The sequence below is a fragment of the Theropithecus gelada genome, chromosome 7b, assembly GCF_003255815.1.
Source record: "Theropithecus gelada isolate Dixy chromosome 7b, Tgel_1.0, whole genome shotgun sequence".
NCBI lineage: Eukaryota > Metazoa > Chordata > Mammalia > Primates > Cercopithecidae > Theropithecus > Theropithecus gelada.
Window position 1 is genome coordinate 4607863 of NC_037675.1, and position 20693 is coordinate 4628555.

Consider the following 20693-nt stretch of genomic DNA (forward strand, 5'->3'; position numbering starts at 1 on the left):
TAGTCACTGCAAAACTTTGAAAGAAAAGGCCAAATGGTGAACAAAGATGTAACCAGCATTCTGTAATAAGCAAGTGTTACATTTATAATCAGAAAAAGAAGTATTACTTTTAAAATGAGTCTAGAAATATCTAGAAAGATATCTTACCTTTTTAGAGAATTAACTCTAGAGAATAAATTTTTGTATACAGTAATTCGGATTTGTTTATGGTATCACTCTTTATTATCTTCATTTTGAATATTGGCTCAGTCATAGTGAGTTAAAAATCTACAATTGTGCTATTGTCGATTTCTCCTCATTTATTGGAGTTTTTCCTTTTTGCAATTTGTTGCTATGTTGTTTCATCACATGAAAGTCATATAATGCTATGACAATTACCATCTACACAGAGAGCTTAACACAGTGTCTGGTACATAGCACATACTCAATAAATGTCAGTTGTGGTTAGCAGAGATATTTTGAGATTAATACTGCTACCTAGGTTTTCTTTTGTTTAACTGATGTATCTTTTTGCCAATCTTTTTTTTTCTTTAAAGAACCTTATGAAAATTTGAAAGGAAATGCAGCAAAGGAAAACCATGGAAACGGAACTGGAAGTCAAAGACTTGATTTTTAAGTCCTGGTTCTCTTTCTTACTTGCTATGCAAACTCTGGGCCTCATTATACTACTCATATTGGTAGTGGGCCCCAGGAAACCCACCTTGCTGGACCTGGCCTTCCAGGCCTTTGCAAACTGCCTTGCTACAAGGGCTTCTTCCCTTGATCATCAGATTGTTCCCTAAATTAGAATTTAAAAGCCCTCAGTTATAAACGACATGATACAATTTTGTTAAAGTGTAGTTAATAGAGATGTAAAAAGTGCAATTAGTTTTTAGTGATATGATTTGAAAGGACTAGGGTAGGTTATACAAAGGATATGAGGCTGGGAGTGGTGGCTCACACCTGTAATCCTAGCACTTTGGGAGGCCACAGTGGGTGGATCGCTTGAGCTCAGGAGTTCAAGACTAGCTTGGGCAACACAGTGAAACTCTATCTCTACAAAAATACAAAAACTGGCCAGGTGTGGTGGCTTGCGCCTGTACTCTCAGCTACCTGGGGGGCTGAGACAGGAGGACCCCTTGAGCCCAGGAGGTGGAGGTTGCAGTGAGCCAAGATCACACCACTGCGCTCCAGTTGGGCGACTGTTTTTAGACCTTGTCTCAAATATAAAAAAAAAAAGGGATGTGAAAAGCTACAACTATACCTACAAACCCCTACACAGAGAGATGCCCTTTGTCCCTCTCTCTACAGCTGCCTGACAAGCCACTCAGTCAACATGTGCCCTAGCTGTTACACAGGCTGGAACATGCTATCCCTTCACTGAGCAGAAGAGACAGCTCTAGCCCTCGCTCTCAGAGAAGATAATGCCCACTTCCTCCTTTCTGCCCTCAGTGTATGTGTGCCAGGCCCTGCCTAGAGACATGAGGGCTGTAACCCTGGCCATCCCTTGACTGATTATCTGCCCCTTGCTAAAGATTATCAGAAGGCAGGCTGAAAAGCTGGCTTTTGTTTACTCATCTGATAAGTCTATGTTCTTAGCATAAGGGCTCATTGGGTTAGAAAAAAAGAATGCACTTTGAGATCCTCCATTAGGATAGAAAATTGGTCTTTACCATATTAAAATAGTACTACACTTACCAACCAATGTTGGAGTAAGAGGATGAAGTAAAATAACAGATATGAAAGCAGTTTGTAAACTCCAAGGTGATTTACAAACATAAAAGGAGTAGACAGGAAGAACAAGTTCAACATATCTATAGTACATCATGATTGCTAAAGTTAACAACAATGTGTCATATATTTTCAAATTGCTAAAAGAGCAGATTCTCACCACAAAAGAAATGATAATGATGTGAGAGGATGCATATGTTTGTCTGATTAGCCATTCCACAATGTATACCTTTATCAAAACATCATATTGTATACCATACATATATACAATTTTGTCAATCAAAAATACATAAATATAATAAAAATAAAAGGAGGATTGTATATAAAAAAGTGATTATAAGCAACTGAACTTCAATAAAAATCTGTGTTTCTGTACCACATTCATGGAAGACTCTGTATTATAAAGAGATCAGTTATCCCCAACCTACCTATAGACTCAATGCAATCCTGTTTAAAATCCTAGCAGGTGTTGGCCAGGCACAGTGGCTCACGCCTGTAATCCCAGCACTTTGGGAAGCCTAGGCGGGCGGATTACAGGGTCAGGAGATCAAGACCATCCTGGCTAACACTGTGAAACCCCATCTCTACCAAAAATACAAAAAAATTAGCCGGACGTGGTGGCAGGCGCCTGTAGTCCCAGCTACTTGAGAGGCTGAGGCAGGAGAATGGCATGAACCCGGGGGGCAGAGCTTGCAGTGAGTGGAGATCGCGCCACTGCACTCCAGCCTGGGCAACAGAGCGAGACCCTGTCTCAAAAAAAAAAAAAAAAAAAATCCTAGCAGGTGTTTTTGTAGATATTAACAAGCTGATTCTAAAACATTATGGATAAGCAAAGGAACTAAAATAAGCAAAACAGCTTCAAAAAAGAACAAAGAGGACTCTCATTACCTAATTCCAAGCCTTGCTATAAAGGTACAATAATCAAGACAGTGTAGTATTAGCAAAATGATAGACAATGAAACCAATGACACAGAAGATAAGAGTCCAGAAATAGACCCACATGTATATGGTCAATTGATTTTCAACAAAGGCACCAAGGCATTTCAATAGAGAAAAGAAAGTCTTCATCAAATGGTGCTAGAACAATGTAATATCCCCAAGCAAAATGAGTGAGCCTCAAACCCACACCCTATACCACACAAAAAAATTAACTCATAATTATACTTAAGTGTAAAACACAGAGCTATAAAACTAATAGAGAAATACACAGGGAAAAAACCTTTGGGAACTTGAGTTAGGCAAAGAACTCTTACTAATAGATAAAACAAAAGCACAAATCATGAAATAACACAATTGATAAACTAGACTTCAAAATTTAAAACTTCTAGTCTTCAAGGCTATTGAGAAAATGAAAAAACAAGCCACAGACTGGGGGAAAATATTTGCAAAATACATACCTGATAAAGAATTGGTATCCAGAATATATAAACAACTCTCACAACTCATTAAGAAAATTAACAACTCAATTTAAAAACTAGACAAGGCCGGGCGTGGTAGCTCATGCCTGTAATTCCAGCACTTTGGGAGGCCGAGGCGGGCAGATCACAAGGTCAGGAGATCGAGACCATCCTGGCTAACACAGTGAAACCCCGTCTCTACTAAAAATACAAAAAATATTAGCCGGGCATGGTGGCGGGTGCCTGTAGTCCCAGCTACTCAGGAGGCTGAGGCAGGAGAATGGCATGAACCCAGGAGGCGGAGCTTGCAGTGAGCCAAGATCATGCCACTGCACTCCAGCCTGGACAACAGAGCGAGACTCCATCTCAAAAAATATAAAAAATAAAAATGAAAACTAGGCACAAGATGTGAACGCTTCATCAAAGAAGATATAAGGATCGCAAATAAGCATACACAAAATTTTCAACATCATTAGTAATCATTAGGAAAATGCAATTAAAACTACAGTGAGACCTGGCTGGGTGGCTCATGCCTACAATTCCAGCACTTTGGGAGGCCGAGGCAGGTAGATTACCTGAGATCAGAAGTTCGAGACCAGCCTGGCCAACATGGTGAAACTCCATCTTTACTAAAAATACAAAAAATTAGCCGGGTGTGGTGGTGCATGCCTGTGATCCCAGCTATTTGGGAGGCTGAGGCAGGAGAATCACTTGAACCGGGGCGGAGGTTGCAGTGAGCCGAGATTGTGCCCCTGCACTCTAGCCTGGGTGACAGAGTGAGACTGTGTCTCAAAAACAAACAAAAACACCACAATGAGATACCACTACACAGGTGCTAGAATTACTAAATTTTTTTTAAAAAAAATTTTAGAGTAAAGTGAGAGCACGTTTATTAGGAAAGTAAAGAAATAAAAGAATGGCTACTCTACTCCACAGGCAGAGCAGCCTAAAATTTTTCACTTTGAAATACTACCACTTCACACACACTAGGATGGCTACTATCAAAAAAACACACAAACAAAAACAGAAAGTAAGTATTGGTGAGGATGTGGAGAAAATGAAACCCTTCTGTAAAAAAAAAAAAAAAAAAAAAAATTAGCCAGGCGTAGTGGGGCACGCCTGTAATCCTAGCTACTGAGGAGGCTCAGGCAGTAGAATTGCTTGAACCCAGGAGGCAGAGGTTGCAGTGAGCTGAGATCACACTACTGCACTCCAGCCTGGACAACAGAGCGAGATTCAGTCTCAAAAAAAAAAAAAAATTAAAACCAGAATTATCATATGATCCAGCAATCCTACTTCTGCGTATATACTCAAAAGAACTGAAAGCAGAGCCTTGAAGAGATATTTGCACACCCATGTTCATAGCAGCATTATTCACAATAGCTAAGAAGTGGAGGCAACCCAAGTGTCCATTAGTGGATGAATGGAACAAAATGTGGCATCCACGTACAATGAAATGTTACTCAGCCTTTAAAAGGAAGGAAATCATGTCACAGACTATAACATGGGTGAACCATGAAGACATTATACTAAGCACAAGCCAGTCACAAAAAAGACAAATAGTATATGATCTCCCTCATATGAGACACTTAGAATAGTCAAACTCATACAGACAGAGAGAAGAGTGGTTGCCAGAGGCTGGTGGGAAGGGAACATGGAGAATTCCTGTTGAATGGGCATAGGATTTCAGTTTTGTCAGATGAAAAAATTCTGGAGATTGGCTGCACAATATGAATGTACATAATACCACTGAACTATACATTTAAAAATAGTTTTAGAAGATACCAAGAAACTACTTTTAAAAAATGGTTAAGACGGTAAATTTTATATTATGTTTTTTAACCACCATTTTTTTGGAACTCTAAATACCAAGTGCTAGAGCAGACACAGGGTCACTGGAACTCTCATGCCCTGCTGGTAAGAATGTGAAACAGTAGAGCCACTTTGGAGAACAGCTTGGCGATTTCTTATAAAGCTAAAGTTAATATACACTTACTATATGATCTAGCAATTCCACTACTAGGTACTTACACAAAAACTGTATGTGAATGTTTATAGAATATTTATTCATAATTGCCAAAAGTGGAAACAACCCAAATGTCCATCAACTAACTGATGAATGGATAAATTATCTACATCCATAGAAGGGAATTCTACTCAGCAATAAAAAGAAATGAACTACTGATCAATGCAATGTAGTGGGTTAAATCATGGCCACCAAAAAAGATATGTTCAAGTCCTATCCCCCAGAACCTGTGAATATGATTTTATTTGCAAACAGAATCTTTGCAGATGTAATCAAGCAAAGGTGAGATCATATTGGATTAGGGTAGGCCCTAAATCCAATGACTAGTTCTTTATAAGAGAAAAGAGGAAGATTTAGACACAGAGACACAGACAAACAATGAAGAAAGTCGTGTGATGACAGAGGCAGAGAGTATGAGCAAGTGATGCAGCTACAATCTAAGAACTGCCGCAGTTTACGGAAGCTAGGAAGAGACAAGGAGGGATTCTTCCCCAGAGCGTTCATGGTGCCGCTGACACCATGATTTCCAACTTCTGGACTCAGAACACAAGAAAATAAATTTCTGTTGCTTTAAGGCACCAAGTACTTTGTTACAGCAGCCCTAGGAAGCTAATACACACAACAACTCAGATGAATCTCAAATGCAATATGCTAAGTGAGAGAAAAACTCAAGACTATGGACATTTGATTCCACTAATAGGACACTGGAAGAGTCAAAACTACAGATGGTAGTTTCCAGAGGCTGAAGGTGGGGGATGGAGAATACTTACAAAGAGACACAAGGGAAACTTTTGGGGTAATGGAACTATTCTACATCTTCATTGTGGTGGTAATATGGCATAGAAATGTATACCTAAAAAAGGTATAAATTATATTGTATGTAAATTATACCTCAAAAAATTTACTTAAAAAAAAATCTGTGCTCTGGGACTCTCCTCAGTTTTTCAAGAATTTTTCTCAGTTTGGAAGAGGGCTCCCACCAGCCTAATTGGGGAGAATGTGAAGATCAAAATAAAAATAACAGATTAGCTTCCTCAAGCCCACTCCAACTCTGTATAGTGTACTTTCATTCAATAAATCTGCGCTTTCATTGCTTCAAAAAATGAATAAAAATAATAGATTATAAGAGATTGAATAACACAGAAAATCATAAAACCATATACCGAGAGATAAAAAATTAATGTATAGATTCAAAGTTTAATGAAGATCAGGATAAACTATCTCCTCACAAAATATTTATTCTTTACAAAGGGGAAAAGAGTAACTTTAGAATGGGGAAGCCTGACAGACACGCCACCTTTTTTTTTTTTGAGACAGGGTCTGACTCTGTCACCCAAGCTGGGTGCTGTGGCACCATCTGAGCTCACTGAAATCTCTGCTCTGCAGCCTCAAGCAATCAATCCTCCCACTTCAGCTTACCAAGCAGCTGGGACCAGAGGCGTGCACTACCACATCTAGCCTTCTTCTTTTTTTTTTTTTTTTGGTAGGGACAGGGTCTCGCCATGTTGCCCAGGCTGGTCTCAAACTCCTAGGCTCAAGCGATCTGCCTGCCTCAGCCTCCCAAAATGCTGGGATTACAGGCGTGAGTCACCATGCCTGGTGGACACCACCTTAATTAATAAAAGAGAACATCATCATTAATAGGACACATCAAAATCAGGTGCCTAATGTGATACCATAACAGCATCACTTCTGTGTTATTCCTGCCAAAGATGCATAGTCTGAATCAAATCACAAAGATACATTAGGCAGACCCCAACTGAGGGGTTATATCTACAAAAAAACTGGCCCGTAATCTTCAAATGTGACGGGATCACAAAAGTTATGAGTACTTGAATTAATGTCAAAAATAAAGGGCTGAAAAGCTGTTCCAGACTGAAGAAGACTGCAGACAATAACGGGCATGTGATTCTGAACTGAATCCCTTTGCTATAGAGGATAGCAGTGGGACATTTAGTAAATGAGGTCTAAAGATTAGATTGTAATAACGGATCACTGTTAATTTTCTTATCTTGATGGCTGTATTTTGGTTATATAGAACAATGTCTTTCCTTGTAGGAAAAACACAGTGAAATATTAGGGGGTGATGGGGCATCAGGTCAGCAACTTATTCCCAAGTGAAAAAAAAGTTATGTCAGCAGGGCACAGTAGTTCATGCCTGTAATCCCAGCACTTTGGGAGGACGAGGTGGGCGGATCACCTGAGGTCAGGAGTTCGAGACCAGCCTGGCCAACGTGGTGAGACATTGTCTCTACTAAAAATACAAAAATTAGCCAGGCGTGGTGATGTGCGCCTATGATCCCAGCTACTTGGGAGGCTGAGGCAGGAGAATCGCTTGAACTCAGGAGCTAGAGGTTGCAGTGAGCTGACATCGCGCTATGGCACTCCAGCCTAGGTGAAAGAACAAGACTCAAAAAAAAAAAAAGAAAAAAAGTTAAGTGGACTATACTTCCAAGTATTCTGTAAGTTTGTGATTGTTGCAAAGAAAAAAAAAACAAACAAAACAAAAACAGTATGAAAAGAATCCTGGGGGCTGGGCGCAGTGGCTCATGCCTATAATCCCAGCACTTTGGAAGGCCAAGGTGGGCGGATTACTTAAGGTCAGGAGTTCAAGACCAAACTGACCAACATGGTGAAACCTCATCTCTACTAAAAATATAAAAATTAGTTGGGCATGGTCGTGCACACCTGTAATCCTAGCTACTCAGAAGGCTGAGGCAGAAGAATTGCTTGAACCCAGGTAATGGAGGTTACAGTGAGCTGAGATCACACTACTGCACTCCTGCCTGGGCAACAGAGTAAGACTCCATCTCACAAAAAAAAAGAAAAGAATCCTGGGAAGGCCAAGGATTATCACTTTATCCCATTCCCCAATGCAACGGAAGGGGAACATTATAGTAAATTCTATATTCCTCTAAAGTTGACGATAAAGTAGCACAAAATTGGGATCTCAGACACAGCAAACTCGCACAATGCTGTATTTCCTGAAGTATGAAATCCAGCATAAGGCAGAGACCTATGTTATTTGGATACTAAATAACACAGTGGGTTAATATATAAGGTAGTTTGATATATGAAGATAGACCTCTAATACAGGCAGTAATATGGTAAAGAGTCCACTGTCATCATACTGAAGACAAGATTCCAGTGTAGCAGGGTACAAATATGTTCATGTTATACTTTTTCTAATCACAACTATATTTGGAGTTCCTATTAGCACTTTCAAATTGAAGTCCCCAACTTAATACATTTGGCTTCATTTGACATCATCAAAAAAGTGAACCCAGTTTCTATCACAAAGAAATAAGACAGTGCTTTTAAAATGGTCAGGCATCCAAATAATCAAGTAATGCTTCATCTTAAAGTTTATATCTCAACTTTAACACCAAATCTTAAATTGCATAATTAGAATGACAGGCTCCTAATGTTTCAGAGACTAGGATATCTAAGCAGGTCTAATTCACGTCTTAACAACAGTGCCATATACTATTGTCTGAAACACCAATTCCACATTGTTTTGAACAAGGCTTTCCACTTATATGAATGATGAAAGCACATTAGGACACTGCAGTAATCTAAACTCAATACAGACTACTTATCTGTGCCTTACACCTGCACTGACCCATGTGGTGGCCACTAGCCACATGAAACTAGCGAAATGCAGCTGGTACAAATTACAGTATGCTTTAAGTATAAAATACGCAACAGATTTTGACTTAGTACACACAAAGGTATGTGAGATTTCTCAATTTTTTTATGCTGATTGCATGTTAAAATGATCATATTTTGGATATACTGGATTAAATTTTTTATTTTTATTTTTATTTTTTTTCTTTGAGACAAAGAGTCTTGCTCTGTTGCCCAGGCTGGAGTACAGTGGTGTGATCTCTGCTCACTGCACCCTCCACCTCCTGGGTTCAAGCGATTCTCATGCCTCAGCTTCCCAAGTAGCTGGGACTGCAGCTGTGCGCCACCACACCTAGCTAATTTTTGTATTTTTAGTAGAGATGGGGTTTCACCATGGTGACCAGGCAGGTCTTGAACTCCTGACCTCAGGTGATCCACTGGCCTTGGTCTCCAAAGTGCTAGGATTACAGGTGTGAGCCACCATGCCCAGCCAAACATTTATTTAAGTAATATTAAAATGATATATGAGAAAGCTGCATTTTGAAAAATATAGACGTTAAAATTAATCCCACATGTTTCTTCTTTAATGTAGCTACTAGAACATTTTAAATTACATATGCTTGTGTTATAATTCTACTGGCCAGTGCCGCCTTCAGCCATTTGTGAAATAACACTATCGTATGCTGTAGAAACTATGAGAGAGTGGCCGGGCGCGGTGGCTCAACCCTGTAATCCCAGCACTTTGGGAGGCCGAGATGGGTGGATCACAAGGTCAGGAGATCGAGACCACTCTGGCTAACACGGTGAAACCCCGTCTCTCCAAAAAAAAAATACAAAAAAACTAGCCGGGCGAGGTGGCAGGCGCCTGTAGTCCCAGCTACTCGGGAGGCTGAGGCAGGAGAATGGCGTGAACCCGGGAGGTGGAGCTTGCAGTGAGCTGAGATCCGGCCACTGCACTCCAGCCTGGGCGACAGAGCGAGACTCCGTCTCAAAAAAAAAAAAAAAAAAAAAAAAAAAAGAAACTATGAGAGTATTAACGGACTTTCGAAATGAAGACTGAACTGTACCTAGGCCCAGCTTATCCTTCAAGATCTCATCTTTGTCTATTTTTTACACTCCATTCAGCTTCAAGAAAATACATATCTGGAAGTACCTGAAACTCTGACGCACTGCTCCGAAGCTGGCTCACATTTGGTAAGGATCCTCCATGGTACTGTGTAAGGCGCAGTTGCTGCAGCTTCTGAAATTGAACCTGGAAACAAAGTGATTTGAAGAACGTTGAGAGGTAACAGCAAAGATCTAAAGAAGCATCAAAGTATAGTATTTTGTAGGGGAACGGTTCAAGAATGAAAGTCTTGGTTTCAATTTCTTCTCTACTTAAGTGATCACACCCTCAAGGTTTCCGGTGCTTTCTGGGTTTTGATTACTCTATTTTCTTTTTTTTTTTTTTTTTTTTTTTTGAGACGGAGTCTCGCTGTGTCGCCCAGGCTGGAGTGCAGTGGCGCGATCTCGGCTCACTGCAAGCTCCGCCTCCCGGGTTCACGCCATTCTCCCGCCTCAGCCTCCGAGTAGCTGGGACTACAGGCGCCCGCCACCACGCCCGGCTAGTTTTTTTGTATTTTTAGTAGAGACGGGGTTTCACCATGTTAGCCAGGATGGTCTCGATCTCCTGACCTCGTGATCCACCCGCCTCGGCCTCCCAAAGTGCTGGGATTACAGGCTTGAGCCACCGCGCCCGGCCAATTACTCTATTTTCAGAAACACCTTACCCATGTCCCAAAGGTCCCACATACCATGATAGTAACGTCCTCTTGCAAGGTCTTTGAGTGTGTATGCTTGGACACACTGGCATAATCTTTAACAACAATAAAAGAATTTCTGAAAGAAAAACTAAGCTACTAACCACAACCCTAACACATTAACTGTTTTCCCTTCTTCATGCTCTTTTCCAGCCTCCATTTACATTTCTGGTAAGAACTGCATAGCTGTGATCATAAGATAGATACAACCTAGCATGCTCATCATAAGCCTTTTCTATGCTATTACAGAATAATTTTTAATGGGTATATAACAGTTCTTCTTAATTATTTCCTTAGAACACCTTTCAAAGGGTGATTACTAAATCTCTGGATATGGGCCTTTTGGTGGCTCTCAACATATACTGCCAAAATGCTTTCCCAAACAGTTTACTAATATACATATGAGAAAAGTTTCACCAAAAAAAAAAACAAAAAAAAAACAAAAAAAAAAACCTCATTGACGTTGGATATTATCATTAATTGGGGTAAGGAAGGAGGTCAGTTCAATAGGTATAAAATGGCATCCCACCATTTTAATATGCCTTTCTTCTGGAAGTTCTTCCTTACTTCATTTTTCAAAAAGCAATAAACTGGTTGCAGTTCTTGTAAATCTCAAAGTGGTCTGATCTGGTCTTTAAGAGTTCTGTTTCTAAAATAATAAATTAACTCCATGGTTACATAACCGTTGGCACTATAATTCATATACAGAAGAAAAGAGTTATAGAAGAGAGCCCTGGGGCAGATTTTTACCCTTCATTACTCTCTGTCTCTAACAATAATAAAACACTACCAGATCTAAGCCCCTAGGATGGGCCAGGTGCTGTTCTCGGACACTTGGCCCACTTCATCCCTAATCCTCCCCACAACCATGCAAATGAGACTGTACTCTCCTGCTGTTACAGACCTGGAGACCCAGACTTAGTTCAGTGACTTGCCACGTGGCTAGCAGGAGGCTGAGCCATGGCTGTCAGTCTCAAAGCCCATATGCCCATTTCCACCATGCTCTTTTCCACCATGCTCTTTTCCTTTGTTCCATCTTTCCCTTGATGATACTAATTACGAACTCAAAAAAAAAAAAAAAAGGTGAAGTTTGGTTGACCAAAAGTATTGTTGAACCTATAAAGCTCTGCGATTGTTTCCTTTTTACATTTATTATGAAAGATTTCAAATAGCATATGTGAAATAAAGACAGGTATAATGAAACCCCATCTATCCATCTTCTAGCTTAAAAATTACCAACTTATATCCAATCATCTTTTATCTTTATCCTCTCCACTACCCACAGTGCCTCACTGAAAGAAATCTCAGACATCGTATCACTCCATATTTCAGTATGTATCCTTAAAAGATAAAGACTTATACCCATTTGGAAATTTTAAAGGCATACGAAATCCTTTAGTGGCTTTAACTTCCCTTATACCTGCTGTATTTGATTTCTCAAATGTACTAAACAGGGAGACAGTTATAACCTATTAATCAAAACCCAAATCTCAGGGTCAAACAGGAGGACGACGACATGGTGAGTTTTTTCCATCTAGGAGTGGAGTTATAGGAATAAAGTCTCTCAGCTTTCAATCTTAACATTCTAAAAGTACTTACCAAAAGCATCTGACTATTCTTGAAATTCTCTGGACAAAATTATCAGCCACCTTTATTTAAAGCCTTTGATTTCTTTTTTGAAGGATCAATTTATCCACTGAGTTACTGATACAAAAACTTAACTGTGTGTCAGGTAGTATGCCAGGCACTGGCTTACTAAGATGAATGTATGGGAAAGTTCCTGCTTTCAGAGTTCTCACAAAGGCTTCAACTCTTACCCAAAAGCCTTGACACTTCAACCAACCCAAGTTACAAATCTAGATAGGGACCTGCCTTCAACTGAGCTGAAGGCCATCTCACAGTCCCCCATAACTGCTCTCCCTCCCAAAGCACCTATTTCCAGAGCCTTCAAAGACTGTTAAAAAAGACCACTGCCAGCCTGGCCAACAACGTGAAACCCGTCTCTACTAAAAATTAGCTGGGTGTGGTAGTGCATGCCTGCAATCCTAGCTACTTGGGAGGATGAGGCAAGAGAATTGCTTGAACCCAGGAAGCAGAGGTTGCAGTGAGCCAAGATCACACCACTGTACTACAGCCTGGGTGACACCGTGAGACTCTGTCTCAAAAAAAAAAAAAAAAAAAAAAAAACACCGGATACAGTGGCTCACGCCTGTAATCCTAGCACTTTGGGAGGCCGAGGCGGGCGGATCACGAGGTCAGGAGATGGAGATGGAGATGGAGACCATCCTGGCTAACATGGTGAAACCCCGCCTCTACTAAAAGTACAAAAAAATTAGCCAGGCGTGGTGGTGGGCGCCTGTAGTCCCAACTACTTGGGAGGCTGAGGCAGGAGAATGGCGTGAACTGGGAAGGCGGAGCTTGCAGTGAGCCGAGATCTTGCCACTGCACTCCAGCCTGGGTGACAGAGCAAGACTCTGTAAAAAAACAAAAAGCACTGGACCTGTTATCAGATGATGTGACATTGTAACCTGGAACTCCCGTGTGGTTGGGCAAACAACTCTGATGCCTCCTGCACAAGATAAAGTGAGGATTAAATGACACAGACACAACAGTAGTACGTCAAATGTAAAGCTCTGGACAACTTCTTAAGATATTATCATTATTGCTGATCTCAGTTACCTCTTCAAACTCTGAGTTATTTTGACATTTTCCTTTTTTGAAATTTAGACTCATTGAGCTAGAAAAAGAACTTTGAGACTGTCTTCAACACCTTCATGTTTACAGATGATGAACTTGTGAACCAAAGAATGATTAGCCGAAGGCCGAGGTCACAGACTGGCAGCCCATGGGCCACATTTCGCCTAGAGAGTGTTCTGTTTACCCACCAGATGTTGACCCATTCAGTGTATTAAATTTCAATTGAAAAAATCAGGACACTGCTTAAAAATCTGGATTTCCAACTTCTCATGATTGAAAGGTCAGACAACATGAACCCATGTTCTTGCAAGGCATTGCTGAATGAAGCTGAGAAGAGGCCACCCCCCTTAGATGGCATTTGCCAAGTCCTCACTGTACCCTATTATTCCTCCACGATGGCCCAGGATCAGCTGCCATGATCATCTCATTCCTGGCCCCTCCATTCATTTTCCTTACCTGCCTCACTGACTGAGTTAGCAACCTGTGACCTACAGTCACACATCTTAGTGGAAATTTCTTTAATGCCTACAGGAAATGAGATCCAGGCCTCATTCATTGTTTTTTGAGAAAAGTCTCACAATAGTCAACACGATTACAATCCAAAATCCCAGCAGGTCCTTTTAGAGAGATTGACAAGATAATTCTAAAATGTATGGATGTGCAAATGACCTAGAATAGTCAGAGCAATTTTTTTTTTTTTTTGAGATAGGGTCTCTGTTGCCCAGGCTGGAGTGCAGTGTCACAATCACAGCTCACTGCAACCTCCACCTCCCAAATACAAGCGCGCGCCACCACGCCCAGCTAATTTTTGTATTTTTTTTTTTTTTTTTAGAGACGGATTTCACCATGTTACCAAGGCTGGTCTAGAACTCCTAGGCTCAAGTGATCTGCCCACCTCAGCCTCCCAAAGTGCTGGGATTACAGGCGTGAGCCACGGCGCCTAGCCAGAGCAATTTTCAAAAAGAGGTAAGTTAGAGGACTTAAATTACTAGGTTTTAAGCCTTACTATAAAGCTATAATATACAGTGTGCTATTGTCAAAAAGAGAGATATACAAATTGCTGGAACAGAAGAGAGTCTAAAAATAAACCAACACTTATATGGCCAACTGATTGCAACAAAATTGCCCCAGTAATTCAATGGGCAAAGAAAAGTCTTTTCAATAAATGATGCTGATACCTTATAGCAGGGAGTAAAAGCAGCTGAAGATCCTTAAGGGGGAAATTAAAGTAGCTGAGTATATAGACATTCACTGTGATAGCCAGATTCAAACCCTGGCTCTACCACTTACCAGCTCAGCAACCATACCTCTCTAAGCCTCAGTTTACTCATCCACAAAATGAGGAAAATTCCAGATAGACACACCATAGGCTCATTTTGAGGACTATGTGAGATAACAACATGTGAAAGGGATTACAGTGCCTAGCAGAAGGAAAGTCCTCAATATTTAGCCGAAATCTAGTATTTCCATCTTCTCTCTCTCCTCCATTCTGAGACCTCGCTAATCTACGACATATCTATTGTCTTATCATTGGTTTATTTTCACATGAAAATAATGAGTCTTCACAAATATACAAGTCAAATCAACACTCCAGGTTGATATGCTGAGTTAGTCCTGTGGTTCCTCAACACAAGTTGCTCTTCACAGCCAAACTTCTGGAATAAGTTTCCAACCCTATCTCCATTCCTCACCCCCGTCCTCAACATCTCACAGTTAGCCTTTCACCCAGCACCCTGAGAATGCAGCAACTGTCACCAAGGTAACTGATGACCTCCTCCGATGACCTCCACATGACTAGACCAAAGGACACATCTTTTGTATCAGACCAAGTCAGCAGCACTAGGCTCAGTTGGTCGGCATTCCCTCCTCTTCACAAGAGTACTCCTGGCTTTCTCCTGCCCCTCTGGTTGCTCTTCAAGCCTTCTTTGCCAGCTCCTCCACTTCCCTTTCAAATGGTGTAGTTCCTTAGTTCCTTGGGCTTCTCCTAGGCTCTCTTCATGGTTCACTTTCTTTTTTTTTTTTTTTTGAGATGGAGTTTCACTCTTGTTGCCCAGGTTGGAGTGCCATGGCACGATTTCAGCTCACTGCAACCTCTGCCTCCCAGGCTCAAGCGATTCTCCTGCCTCAGCCTCCTGAGTAGCTGGGATTACAGGCACCCGCCACCATGCCCGGCTAATTTTTTGTAGTTTTAGTTTAGGTTTCTCCATGTTGGTCAGTCTGGTCTCAAACTCCCGACACCTCAGGTGATCCACCCGCCTCGGCCTCCCAAAGTGCTGGGATTACAGGCGTGAGCCACCGCGCCCAGCCTCACAGTTCACTTTCTGACAAGGGTCACAAACTCAAATGCCTACAGCTGCCAAGCAGGGAATCTAAGTGAAGCAGTCTGGGATCACTACAAAGAATACCTTAGAGGGTGGTGGGGACTGTGGCAAACTGAAGACCACATCCATGGCCTTTCTAATGGGGCAGCCAACATTCAGCTCCAGACAACTAGTGCCATCCAGAAATCTCGGGTGAGTATTGTTAGATTATCGCATTTTTCAAAAAAAACCAAAGTCCAGATTTTACTATAAAATCCCAATATTCATTGTTAGCCCTAATTAAAACCAACCAACCAACCAACTAACCACATTTTGGGTCAAAACCAAAAACATGTTAGAAGGCCAAATACAGAACTTAAGCCACCAGTTTACAATATCTGTTCCATCAATTCTTCCTAGGCAGCCAAATCTACTTCTGTGGCTATGTACCAACAACTCCCACATTTTTCTCAGTAGCCCAGCCTTTCTTCTCGAGCTGCAAAACAATCTAAACAGCTGCCCGCTAGACCATCTCTACTTACATGCCTCACAGGCACCTCAAACTCAGCATTTCCGCACAAACTTGCTCCTGCCGGTGTCTGCTTAATGAACAACACCCTGAAATGGTTCGAGCCCTCCCTCTTTCTCACCTTCCTCACCCATTCACGGAATCCAGTCCTTTCCACCTCCTAAGTATCAATCTGCTCACCGCTCTGCCTCCCAACTGCCACCATCTTAATAAATGCCACTATCACATCTCCTGCTAAAATCCTCCTCTCTTCTACCCACCATGCTGGAGCTAGAGGAATCTTTTAAAAATGCAAATCTCCCATGGTTCAACCCCTTCAGTGACTTTCCATTGTCCTTAAGATCAAGTTCCAAATCCTGTCTCTACAACCTGATCCCTGTGAATGCCTCCAGCCTCATCTCACATCACCCTCCTCATCTCCTTTTACTGAATCCCGGTTCTCTGTACCTGCAACATATTCCCTCCCTCAACACACAAACCCTCAAATGCCTTCCCCACTCCCACTGAGCCTTTAGGCCACTGGAAGAGGTGAGAACTCCCTACCATACATATCCAGAGCTCCAGCTACTTCTGCTTTGGGGATATTCACCAAAATGTGTCCTTACTTACTAAATGAATGTCTTCCTCATTAAATCCTAAAATCCATTAGGACACTGTGTTTTGCTTGCTCATTACTATATACCCAGTGTCCATCCTAACCCCTGGCACACACTAAGGACTCAGTAAGTAAATTTGTGGGACAAATTAGTAAGATCTTTAAAGGACAGCCCCATGTTTTCACCCTTCTCCCTCACAAACACACACCCCATTAACAATAAAGTAGGCACTCAAATACTGACAAATGAATACATTAACAAATGTACAACAGAACAGTCCCTTCCCAGGCATACCTGCAACCACTTTCTTCACTTTCTTCCCTCCCCTCTCTTTTTTTTTTTTTTTTTGAGATGAAGTCTCGCTCTGTCGCCCAGGCTGGAGTACAGTGGCATGATCCCAGCTCACTGCAACCTCCACCTCCTGGGTTCAAGCAATTCTCCTGCCTCAGCCTCCCAAGTAGCTGGAACTACAGGCCCGTGCCACCATGCCAGGCTAATTTTTGTACTTTTAGTAGAGATGCGGTTTCGCCATGTTGGCCAGGATGGTCTCAATCTCTTGACCTTGTGATCCGCACGCCTCAGCCTCCCAAAGTGCTGGGATTACAGGCGTGAACCACCATGCCCAACCCCACTTTCTTCCCTCTCTTTACCATTCCAGGTACCACCAGTCAACTCCTCCTCCTAGTACTCCCTTCTCAAAATTTTCCCACTGCTTCCTGATAATGCTGGACTTCTAAAGCTAGAGAAAATCCTCCACAATCTAGTCTATCCTACCCGCTAGGTGAATAGGATTTAATGCCAACTCTGAAGGATTGCTTTGATTATGTAGAGAAGGACTTGAATCCCAACACAGGCTCAGAGGGGAAAGAGCATCTAGATGGATCAGTAATGTCTGCCCTATCAATTAGCATGTCTATCATGGGCTAGTAATGGGCTAGAAAGTCAGTATATCTGCCATCCAGTTACCAATTATGAACTAGGTGGATACTCCTCCAACTGGGATCTTTGGATGCTTAGAGACACATCCTTCATAGACATGCTGGGAATCTAAGAGTTCTCCATGAGAAGTGTTCTAATTTTGTGATTTCTTTATGAAAATAACCCTTAAGATTTTTAAATAAGCAAACATTAGTAGCCAAATTCAGTGTTATCATTTACAGATGTGTTTATGAGCACGGTGGAGTCAAGCAGTGTTACTTTACTTGTAACTGGCCAAGAAGAAAACACGGGCAGAATTAATATGTAAATGATTCCGCCCGCCGGGCGCGGTGGCTCAAGCCTGTAATCCCAGCACTTTGGGAGGCCGAGACGGGTGGATCACGAGGTCAGGAGATCGAGACCATCCTGGCTAACACGGTGAAACCCCGTCTCTACTAAAAAAATACAAAAAACTAGCCGGGCGAGGTGGCAGGCGCCTGTAGTCCCAGCTACTCGGGAGGCTGAGGCAGGAGAATGGCGTGAACCCGGGAAGCGGAGCTTGCAGTGAGCTGAGATCTGGCCACTGCACTCCAGCCTGGGCGACAGAGCGAGACTCTGTCTCAAAAAAAAAAAAAAAAAAAAGATTCCCTGTACCAGGTGAAGGGCAAAATGATACCATAATTTTGTAGTAATTAGAATAAAGTGGTGACTGAATTATCATATGGGCCACAGTTGATTAGGCTTGCTAAATTCAAGAGACCCTGAGTTATAGCAGGTTCTCTTGAAAGTAAGTAAACACTTTTTTTTTTTTACTTGAAAGTAATGTAAACAGTGAGGATCTGTGAAAAAATTTTGCCTTTAAAAGAGAGTCTGTACATTACTCATGACCTTACCTGTCAGGGATATTTTAAAGGAGATTCATGAATTGGGTGAAAGATTGGATCCACCATAGGTATACAGACATATACAGTGCATGTATTTGTATATAAACAATGTACAGTATGTATCTAAACAACACAGGCCCCAACACTAATCCTCAGCTTTCACCCACCCATTCTTTTTAATGTGCTCTGAGCTTATTGAGTTCATCTCTGAATCTAACCAAGGTCACAGAAGTAAATGCCAGTGGATGCCAGGCAGGTAATAAATGAGTGAAGCTGACAGGGTATAAGAAAACATTTTCTTGAAAGCTTCAGCTTCTTTCTCTCTATCTATATATTTTTTTCTCAATGTGAACAGAAATGTAAGTACAGGAAATGTTTCACTTTTTCCTTAACTTCACTTAAAGAAAACACCATCATGAGTATAAATGGCAACTGTCACCTAGCTTCCCCTTGAGGGACTGTGACAGAAAGTGGTGTGGACGGTGGCAAACTAGAGTTCTTGCTCCATTTGAAAGGGAGCTGAGCTCCCTTTCATCATCACCCAGCTCCAGCCTGTCCGTAGCTGTCACGCAGGAATTCAGGACTAGTGTTAACAGGTCTCCCAATTTTTAATATATATAAATAATAATAAATAAATAATAAGGAAATTTGGATTTTTGTGTGGAAGTCTTTCAAGTTAAAAATTCTGGCAACAGATTCAATTTTTCCCAAACACTGCGCTGGCCAAAAAATAATGTGTCTGCAACTCAGCTGGTTTGCAACTCTGCTCTCAGCTCTCTTTCAAGCTGTCTCCCCCACCTCGGTCCCCCAGTATCTGCAGATCCTCCCCCATCCTCCTGATGGTCCTCCAAGGTCAGCATTCAGGATCCTCAAGGCCAGCCCCACTCCTGCTGACCCCCCTTCTCTGCAATCCTGCGCGGACACTCCGGTTGGCTCTCCATCCTCCACTGCCTCACTCAGCGGTTACCTAACCTCGCCAGGTGTTTGTCCCGGCTCGTGCCTTACTCATTCCTCCAGGTCCCTCCCCAGTCACCAGCGACGCTTGTCAGTTCTCACTAAATATCCGGGGCCGAACAAAGTAAACTGGGCCCGATAAAGCACCTCCAAGGAGTAAAAGGAGCAGAGACTCACACTCGACATGGAATCCCGTCGTGGTACCCACACCCCGAGCCACCCCAGGGCGGGCCCTGGATGGACTTGTGCACAGAGCTCCCCCGACGGGCGCGTGGGACCCTGGGGTGCCCGCGGCCTTCCACGCCGGCAGAACAGCAGGGCTCGATGGTGGGGGATGTTCGGAGCGACCAGAAGCCGCGCCAAGCCACCCGGCCGGCCTCCGAGCTGTTTGCGATTTCCTCTCGGGGCTCTCCGTCCCCCTCCCCCTCAGGCCGCTCTCGCACGGCCGCCCGCCTCCACGGGCTTCACCCCTGCCCATCTCCCAGTACATGGGGCCCGGAGACCCTCCCACCTCCGCCGGGGATCGCGAACGGTTAACGGGTGTCGCCAGGCAAGGAAGCACCGAGGCCGCGGCCACTCCGGTCCCCCTCCCAGCCGCCGGTTCCCGGGCGCGGCCCCCGCCCGGCCCCGCCATCGCCTCGGCCCCGCGACCTCTCACCCGCCGCGCGGGTCCCGCCCGCGGCCGTGGCCGCCCCCGCCCGCGCCGGCCTGGGCCCTCACCCGCGACAGGGTGAGGTCGGTCATGAGCTGCTCGAAGGCCCGCGTCTCCTCGGCCTGTCGCTGCGTGTGCAGCGCGATCTTCTCACTGAACTTCCGCGGGTTGGCGCTGCCCGAGCCCGGCGAGGCGGCCATGGCGCTGGCCCTGCGCGGGCAGAAGCGGGAGACGGCGGCCGCGGGGCCTGCTCCTCCGCCCACCCGTCAGTCCGCAGGCCGCCGGGGCCGCCGCCCGAAGCCCGTCGTCCGGCGCGACCCAGCAGAGGAGCCGCCGCGGCCCCGGACCCAGCGAGCGGCTGGGAGCGCGCCGAGGTCCGCCCCCGTGCGCCCGGCCCCGCCCCGCCCTCGGCGGGGCCCGCCCGGCCTCCCGCCCTCCCCGGCTCCGCGCTCGCGGACTGAGGGCTGCTCCCCGCTTCCTGGCCTGGCTCGGGAGCCGCCGCAGGCGGCCACCCGGAGGGACCCCGGTCAGCCCGACAAAGCGGCCCCGGCGTATGGGGGACGCTGGGGTGCCACTCCACGGAGACTCTCCGACCCAGGGATGG

At 43.6% G+C, this 20693-nt stretch overlaps 1 protein-coding gene across 2 annotated transcripts in view; it reads right to left on the reverse strand.

The window, feature by feature from the left end:
• Positions 1 to 20475, reverse strand: part of CRTC3 (CREB regulated transcription coactivator 3) — a 118408-nt gene extending 97933 nt beyond the window's left edge. For both annotated transcript variants that reach the window (XM_025392553.1, XM_025392552.1), the window contains exons 1-2: positions 20158 to 20475; positions 9914 to 10012 (exon numbers count right to left, since the gene is read on the reverse strand). In XM_025392553.1, the coding sequence (XP_025248338.1) occupies positions 9914 to 10012; positions 20158 to 20289 (231 nt within the window). In that variant the 5' untranslated portion in view covers positions 20290 to 20475. The remainder of the gene's footprint in view (positions 1 to 9913; positions 10013 to 20157) is intronic.
• Between the last annotated feature and the right edge of the window lie 218 nt (positions 20476 to 20693).